Below are 9,879 nucleotides of genomic sequence, written 5' to 3' on the forward strand. Positions count from 1 at the left end.
TTAGATTCTGGGAAGATCTTTGGACGGTGGATAGAAACAAAACTCTAAATTATGGATGGTGGATAGAAACAAAACAGTTGATGCTTATACGGTTAAGTGTGAGTTTCATTCTCTTTGTGACCAAGGCGATATTAGCATCCCAAGTGAGATTATTTGGAGTCGATATTCCGTACAAAGTAAATTTTGATAATGTAACTGTCACAATCTATGTTGATTGTCTAACAGAAAGACATTATATTGATCCCTATTTGAATCGGTTCAATCAATATAAACAACATTTTCCTATAAATGTTTTGTTACCAATTTCAAAATTTTCTTCGTTTCATGAATAGTCTTCTTCGTGCGTTTCTCATTTACGCAACGAAAAAAGAAGAAGATTACTTTGAGTTTTTTTTCTTTCATGGATAGACTTTTACCTACATTTCTAATTCTAATGAAAAAAAGATTTCTTTGAATTTCTTTTAGTGGATGATGTTTTGCCTACATTTTATATTTACATGAGAAAAAATGTTACTTTGAATTAACCCTATCAATGTGCATGATATAGGTCGATGTCATTGTCGTACAGTGGCAAAGTCATTAATTATCCCAAAATCAGTCATTATTTTATTTTCATTCTCTAGTTTTAAACCAATTTTCCAACATCGAGAGCAAACGTAAAAATTTGCTTTTATCCCAAAATCGGTGGATATGGACCTCCGCATGAACCACTTATGTGCCGAGGTTGAAAAACACCAGACACGGTCGACCATCATGTATCCCATATTTACGGTTCGTGATTCATCCACTCTTTAGTTTACATCTTTAAATCCATACTCATTCTCAGGCCGAGTATGGATTCACATTCATTAATTCATACATGATTCAAGAATGAGTATGATTTCACATTCATTCTCAATTCAAGCATACATCATGCTGTTCTCATTCTCTGGTCCAGTATGTCATAAGAATGTCAATGGTGGGTCAATGTTTATATCGACGTTTGTAGCATAAAAAATCAACAAAAAAAATGATTATATGCTCAAAACCACAATGGGTCTATATGAATCTTCGCATCCGTTGATTTTGAGTTGGTAATCTTCAACCATGAAGAACTTCAAGAATAATCGGTCGTTCATGTCGACATTTCCTGATTGTTCTTGAACCCGAAAAGTTTAAAAAATTGTCCTAAAAGTGTTTGATTCGAATTGAAAATTAGTTTGATAATACGAGAAGGATTTCTAATTTTGAGAGAAATGAAAATACACTAAAAGTGTTAGAGTTAGGATTAGGTATTGATAGAGGGTAATTTGTAGTTTCATCCTTTTTTTAGTCACCCCATATCCCCTTCTTTAGGTTGGGGAAAAAATGATGGACCTCAAATAAAACAAGTTGTCCTCAAACTAGCCAGGTTCATTTGTAATCAATAACTAGATTTTGTGTCCGTGCTACGCACCGGGCATCTTTCTTTTAACCATATAGTATGGGCGTGTGATGTGGCTTCGCCTCATCCCATCGTGTATTTTTGATTTTGTGTTAAATTTGTGATTGGGTATGGCTCGGCTACGCCTAGCCCCGTCCCTTAGTATTTTTGATTTGGTTTGGCTCGGCTTCGCCTCGCCCCGTCGTTTATTTTTGAGTTGGACAACATTAGCCTGCTGATAATGGTGGAGCTGAAAGACAGGGTTTACATACATAGTTACAACATGTAGGCAAATTAGTGAATATGACAACATTTGCTCGAGCAGCCTCATCTTCTCTACTTAAGTTGATCCTTCGTGCATTGCATGCTTTGTCTTCCTGGATGTATCATGATTTTAACTCTATTGCTGTTATATACAATAAAACATATAGGCAAATTAGTGATGATTAACTAATTATTAGCTAAGACATTTCAACCATACAAAAACATAAAATTGCTACCCTTAATTTCTTGGCCAAGACTCGTTATGTAATTCTGAATAATAGAACGCTCGATACACTAGTGACTGCCGGATCATTAAGTGACCAAAAATGATATATATGACGCCGGAATCATGGAATATTTTAGCCTACTCAAATAAGAATACCATCTGTGGGAGTCGAACCGCACATCTACATGGTTGAAAACCACGTGCTCTTCCATTTGAGCTAAGATAGCAAGTAATCAATATAGAAGAAAAAGAATTTAAATAAAAGATTGTTACCTGAGCTAGTATTTGATATGTGATGTTCAAAATGGAAAGCTACGACAGTTATAGACAAACACCTAAGCAATTCCTAAGCAAGTGCATACCAACTCAAAATTGTACCTCAAGAATAGACTTCCCATTCTCACGTAGTTACAAAATAGATGAACGGAAATACTAAACTCTACGTCTGCCTCAACATCCACGTCGTATGAGGCCATGATGATTTCCAAATTCATGTATCATGGTTTCCCATTATTCTTGAGTCAGATGATGCACTAGAAAGTGATTGAATTCCTAAAATTCATTTACTTCCTCCCTATAACAGATGTAATCTTTCTGCCCTCTCAAAACAGCAAGAGGAGGCCTTGTAACCATTTCCAAATGATTTTGGCTTAACAAATGGAGAACTTAGCTGCACATGAAGAAACAAATACGATGGATTGAAACTCGTTCCATTGAAGGCAAAGAAAACACGGAAATGCAAGTTAGAATAAATGGTATAACCATCTAATAGAAGACATCCAGCCATGGATACTTACGCCACACGGACGATGAGAAATGTACATTTCTTTGGATCATCATGTGCATTTCAGATGCAATCCATCCACGTATACTTGCGCCACGCGGAAATGCAAGTTAGATCAGATGCTACCTTCACTAAGCAACTTTCAAAACAGAATGGACCCAAATTTTTCCCCAGGTTAGAGAAAAAAATTGACGGTTATATCTTTGACACAGAATTAGGTATAGTTTAGCCAAATAAACGCACATGTTGAGGATTAAAAGTTAAATGAAGATTGAGTAACATCAAGATCGCTCAACCATTACGACAAATTTGCTAAGTCATTAAGAAGACATTGACAATACCATATGGAAAAAATCAAGTGCTAATTCAACACTAACTAATTCTATTTTGTCACGAAACTTCAAAATCATAAAAGGTACATCTAAGCCATTTTTCAAAAACTTAAGAAATATAGAATAACGCACAATTAAGTACCGATCAATCTTACCTTCATCTCTTCCTATAAAGATCTGAATCCATCGCTGATAGGGTATCGCTAATCGCTTCAATTTCCTAGTTGTAGCTACTGAGGCATTAACGATTCTTGTCTACAACACAAACATTAAGAAGACATTGAAAATACCATATGGAAAAATGAAATGCTAATTCAACACTAACTAATTCTATTTTGTCAAGAAACTTCAGAGTCATAAAAGGTACATCTAAGCCATTTTTCAAAAACTTAAGAAATATAGAATAACGCACAATTAAGTACCGATCAATCTTACCTTCATCTCCTCCTATAAAGATCTGAATCCATCGTTGATAGGGTAAAGCTATTCGCTTCAATTTCCTAGTTGTAGCTACTGAGGCATTAACGATTCTTGTCTACAACACAAACACAAATTAACTCAATACAACAAACAATCAATCTTTAATCTTAGGATATAGTTTCAAACAGTAAAACGGGAAAGTTAAACATATATTACAACCTAAAATGGATATTACTAAGAAAATCATAAACTATATCTCTGTGGATTTCTATGAAACATAGGCATACATCTGGATGCAACTTACACATCCCAATCGATAGAAAAATAATCAACCCCAATTTTTTTAGCCTTAAAGAAATGAGAATACTGGTTGCAGGTTCTATATTATCTATGTAGTGGCAATTCTTGCCTCCAATATCTACAGCATAAAACAATTACTTCTCGTGCCTAATCATCATATATTTCTTATAATTAGTGAAATTAAACTTTGTGTTGATTAATTATTGAAGATGTCACTGATATCTTGTCAGTCAACAAAAAACTAATGGAAATTTTAATTGCAAGAAAGTGGTCGATCAACGATAAAGGTCCTGGTATGGAACAAAAATGTTGAACAATACTCAAGTTTGAAATGATATTGAACACCAATGATTAAGAGCAATTAATTCATAATCATTTACTCAATGGTCAGGTTGTCATTATACTGTTGTAGGATACACAATGAATCAGTATGTGTGTGTCTTCTTCTCCACATGTAACAGTAGTATCCTGCAACATAGTCTTCTGGGAGTGCCTCTCCCAGATCAAATGGCTAAACTTTGCAAGGCTGAACAAAGTATTTCTATGGAAACACTAATTCTCTGTGAACTGAAAAATCCCAAATAACTATCTTCTCACCAAAAAAAAACCTAAACAACATAAAAAAAAATCAAAATCATTAACAACAAAAACAATAAAGATAAATTTAAGCAAGCGGAGTACAATGAAAATACAATTAACAGAAAGCTTAAACTCCCAAAGAAAAAAAAATCACTAACTTACTTGCAAGTACAAATCAAAAACACAATATACAGTATACATTGAGTTTGTACAATCTATAATCAATCTGATAAATAATTTTTTTTTAAAGAAAAATCCAAATGTTGAAGAAAACCCAATACTGGATTAGTGTAGCAGAATTAGATTTGAATTTTTCCATTGGCAAAAGAAACCCATGAGAAACGGAATCATCACACATAATTTTGAAAGTTAAAAATATGGATTTATGATATATCAGTAATTAGAATAAGTAAGATGCATATAAAAATCACCAAAATTGTGAGATCTTTTCTTGAATGGCTATTAGGGTTTCTCCGAAACTTATTTTGGACAAAATAGTACTTGTAAAATTAAAAAAGAAGGGTAAGGGTTTATTGATTCAGAGAAACAAAGACACAAAAAACAAAGGAGTGAGAGATTTCCGATAGCAAAAATCATTCATGGAAAATAATTTACCTGGTCTTGTATACCACTCGAAATGGTTGTCAAACTTAATACGCCGCATCTCTTCATATTAGGTCGAGTCGGTCTATTGAACTGCTTCCGCAAACCGCAATAATTAACCAACTCCATTTACAAAGCTTCCAACACAAAACTAAACATCAAAACTCTAACTGATTTCTTTTGAAATAAAATAGATCTAACAACTGATTTGGACTTGTGATCTTTGTCGACCTAAAAGTTGGAAGGATAATTGATCACAGATAAAAAAACCCTAGTTGATCAAAATAATCAAATCCATCACATAGATAGATATGATACATGATGGTAAATCAACGAACAAAAGAGGAGAGGTGAATATATCAGGATGATACATATGTGTAGATGGTGGCAAATAAGGTGGATAGAAGGTGGAGGCGGAAGCCTTGTTTTAGGTTTAGTCGAGGTTTATTCCATTTCAGTTACTCTTCTCGTTCAGGGAAAAATCGGGAGGAGAATAAAGAGAGCGAATTTCTGTATCATCGTTAATGATGATTTTTTTCGTAGGGAAGAAAACCTAGGTTTGTTCTTAGGGTTTCTTCTAAGAATATTTTTTTTTGTTTTCGTTTTTATTTTTTGTGTATGATAAATATAAAAATTTCTTTATTTTGTGAAGAAAAACCTTGTTTTTCTTTTCTTTGAGGATTCTGTGAGTGGGCGACGGTCACCGTCCAACGTGGAGCCTTATGAGTTTAGGATTTTAAAGGAGTTAGATACGATGATTGTGAATATTTTATTAGAAGAAATATGATGCATCTATGTGACTTAGCATGAATAAAATGAACACGTAGCCGTATTTCTCTTCTGCAAAAATCACAAATCTACTAGACCATACGAAACTCATTAAGAACAATCTTGTTAAGAACTATCGGTTGTTGTTCATGTCCGTTTGGGAAAGTTTAGCTGCCGGTTTATTTGGAGAACCCTAGGGCCTAGGCTCTGTAATTATTTGGTAAAAATTAAACCATATACCAGAGACCACGCAAGTTATGGGGCAATCAATAGATTCGAATTTAGCTATAACACAGTGTTATGGTGAGTAAGACCCGTCACAGACACCTCGGTAATACTCATATGGTCATATCTTGACAATGGAATTAGTGCAAAAAATCAAGACGGTGTTAAAGGTGCTGCAAAGACTACCTACCAATACCATAGTAGTAATTGAGAATGTGAACCATCCGTCACATTTGCTTAACATAGTAGAAATATAATGCGGGTTTTGCATTTAGTTTTCTGTTGGTTGGCAGTTGTTTCCCAAGTCGTGTCTTTTTACTCTTGTGATCCCCCCTGCAATTGTTTGATGGCACATGACAAAACCAAAAAGTAGAACACACGGAAAAAACCCATGAATTGGCTTGGCGGCGCCGTGTTCAGCTGGCTTTGCTCTACAAATTTAGGACAGCCACTACACGACAGGACCTCGTGAGAAGTCCCTTTCAACCAGTCTGACAACACTGGCAGTTCTGTAGCATTGATTATCCCCGTTCTGTTTAGATTTTTTCTATGAAACAGTAAAAAAGGTAAAAGTGGCAAAACCTACCTAAAAGAAGAAAAGGAAATCCAAACCGTCCGTTTCCGAACTGAAATCGACGGTTGCTAATCCGTTGAGGGACTTAGGTTCTGTACGGCTGCCTGGGGAACTCCAAAAAGGCATTATCAGTTCCTCTGAGGAGACAGAGAAAGAGAGAAGAAGAAGAAGATCGTAAGATCTTCAATAAAATCTATGTTTGGAGTCTCCAGAAAAGAAAAGAAAAAGTGTAGTTGTAATCGGATATCATGTCATCGTCATCATCGGTTGACAATGGATTACCCAACGGAGGAAACACAGGTGAGAGAATTATTTTTTTAATGAAGGAAAGTTAATTACAGTTTGATTTGGGTTTTTTTTTTTTTGTTCGATCTGCAATAGTGATTTAATCAAAGATTAGATCTTTGAGTTCCTATAATCTCATGGGTCATCAAATTTTTTTTTAATTTTTTATCTTAAGTTTTCAATAATTTTAAAACAGAGCATAGGGATATCAATTATCAGATTTTTTTTTGATAATGATTTTCATAATATTGTATAACAGAGCTTTTCTTAGTTGAATTGGGTGTTATAACTTCGAAATTAAGTTAGCTCGGTTTTAGCTGAGAATGATGTTTTACAATTTCTTTAATTTTGTGCTACAAATTCATAATTCTTTGTTTGTTTTGCATTAAGTTATGCTGAAATGATCACTGAATTTCAATTTTGTGTCCCGATTCTGCACTATAATTTAGTTAAGGTGTAAATTTGTATCTTCCTGGTAGCTTAGAGATAACTAATTTGATACTCTTTTTACATTCCTTGAACCTTTCTGATCAATTTGTTTGATGATTAAAAACAGAGAGTCTTCAGGAATGACAGAGATTCATTCAATTTTGTGTAACAATTTAGGAAACCTTGAAACTTAATGTATCGCATGTTACATTCCATGAAGGTTTCTGACGATTGAATAGTACTTTCCTAGTCCCAGAGGCTCTCTGATTAGGAATAAATTAGTTTTTAGAAGAGGAGAAGAAAAACAAGTTCTTGTCTTTAGAAGCAGGGAGCAATATATAAGTACCCCTTAAGCCTTTACAAAAATAACACCCAGAGTTATTTTCAACCACTTTCTCTGTTGCATCGTGTTCGTATGTGTTTTTTTTTTTTGTGCGTTACAACAGACGGCTCAATCGCTTGACAGTGTTCATCTATTGTTTTTTGTGTGTTACAAGGAGTAATTGCCATGGAGTGTCTTCCCTCAGATGTCGTATTAGACATACTTTCTAGACTACCACCTGAATCTGTTTTAGATTGCAAATTAGTTTGCAAAAGGTTACTAAATATCCTCAGTGAATGGCGTAATCAGTTTGCTAAGATGCACCATCAACATCAACTACTACAATTTGCTAGTATCGGTGATGCTTCTTCTTCTTCAACGGGTCTTCTTTTTACATTTAAAAAGGATGAAAAAGATACAACAATAGGATCACGACTGTACTACGGTGACATGTATAATGATGAGATGAATATCCATGAGAGTTTCTCTTACAAGACACTTCATAAAGCCAGCGTCAGCTTTCCTCGCATGCTCGGGTCGGATGTCATAGTTGGTTCTTATAATGGACTGATTTGTCTCCTCAGATATCACCATGGAATTCCTGATCCTATCCACATATGCAATCCAAACACCGGAGAATATGTCAATCTTCCTGAATACGCTATACGTGAAGAGGAGGAATATGCAGCCGCCTATGGATTTGGATGCATCCAATCAATGACTAATAATCAGTACAAGATTGTTAGGATCTACTACCCCGCTTCAGAGAAATACAAAAACGGAAGGGTCGAGGTGTACACACTCGGCAGTGGTGGGTGGAGAACTATAGGTAGAACATCTTACCAGTTGTTTACCCAACAACCTCTGGGAACCTATGTAAACGGATCTCTTTACTGGATTGATAAGAAGAAGATCATGGCTTTTAACCTGGTAGATGAAGAATTTCGACAAATCCATCCACCACCTTGCTATGATGATCCTTCACACAACTGTAATTACTGTTTTGATATGGTGCTAGCATTGAAAGGGAATTTGTACTTCTGTCATCAAAACAATGAAGAACATCTTCTAGATATATGGTCTCTGAAGAAAAACACAACAGAGGTGAGTTGGTGCAGGGACTTTAGTATAGCATACAACTCGGCTTGCGAAACGGATGATGAATATCCGGTTCACCCATTGTTGATTACAAAGAAGAATGAAGTCATCTTTGTGCACCAAGGTTCAACGCTTTATTGTTATGACCCAAAAACAAATATGGTGATAAAACTTTGGGATGATGGTTCGAAGTCGGAGTTAATATGGCTTACTGCATTTCCTCACATGAACAGCTTTGTTTCATTAAGAGCTCTAGGAGAGATGGCCGAAAGTAAAAAGAAATGAGACAGAGAAGCCTTGAAGACACTGAATATTGATCAGTTATTTTTTTTTGTTTTCTTTTGGTGCTAAAATATTGATCAGTTTGATGGAGTAGTTTTATACAACTTTTTTTTCAATCCTGTTAAAGGGGCGGCATGTTCCATTGGAGGGGCGGCAAGGATGATAGCAATGTCCCTCTTATTGATTAGGAGATGTCCTATAGGGGGTGTAAATTGACCAGATTATCCTACTCCTATTTTTAACCTAATGGAATCAGAAAAATCAAAACAGTTTTTTTGATTTTTTTTATCTTCTCTTCTTCTCCTCCATTAAAATTGAAATTTTCATCGTCCTCGATTAATCAGCGATTTGAAAAATTGATAATCGTTGATTAAAAATTATATTTCCAAAAGACCCAGTTAGGGTTTTGTTTATTGTGTTTTATTTAAGTTAGTTTTGTATCAAAAATTAGGGTTTTGGATCAAAATTGAAATTGAAATTTCTGTGTTGCATGTGAGTTACGGTTGATAATAACTCCAATTGGAACCGTAACTATAGATTTGGTTGATGTTACGGTTCATTTAACTCAAATACCAACCGTAAGTTCTTGATTTTGAGATTAAATATTCAATTACGAATTTTTTTTCCAACCGTAAATTACTTACGGTTGGTCTCGTTACTTAAGTTACGAACCGTAAGTTGTCCTGGATGTTTTATTTTCTTTTTACGTACGGTTTGTAATAGCATCACTGTTACCAACCGTATTCGAGTTACGACTTGTAACTCAAATAACCTTACCAACTGTAGGTTAATTACGGTTGATCTCGATTCATTAGTTACCAACCGTAATTTTTTACGGTTGCTATATGTTGTCATTCTACCAACCGTAACTGGTATTACGATTGGGTTTTCTCCAAATTGAACCAGTTACGGTTGGTATTCGAAACTTTTGGAACCGTAACTGAGAGTTACGGTTGGTAACGAGCTAAATTCCAACCGTAAGTTCT

The 9,879-nt window shown here is 34.9% G+C and overlaps 1 protein-coding gene across 1 annotated transcript; it reads left to right on the forward strand.

The window, feature by feature from the left end:
- Positions 1–6,573: 6,573 nt before the first annotated feature.
- LOC113319729 (F-box protein At3g07870-like) lies at positions 6,574–9,163 on the forward strand. The gene is made up of 2 exons (XM_026567974.1): positions 6,574–6,777; positions 7,689–9,163. The coding sequence occupies exons 1-2, from the start codon at positions 6,726–6,728 to the stop codon at positions 8,894–8,896; spliced, it is 1,260 nt and encodes a 419-aa protein (XP_026423759.1). The 5' UTR covers positions 6,574–6,725; the 3' UTR covers positions 8,897–9,163.
- Positions 9,164–9,879: the final 716 nt, after the last annotated feature.

The sequence above is a fragment of the Papaver somniferum genome, chromosome 10 (genome assembly GCF_003573695.1).
Source record: "Papaver somniferum cultivar HN1 chromosome 10, ASM357369v1, whole genome shotgun sequence".
NCBI classification, from domain to species: Eukaryota; Viridiplantae; Streptophyta; class Magnoliopsida; order Ranunculales; family Papaveraceae; genus Papaver; species Papaver somniferum.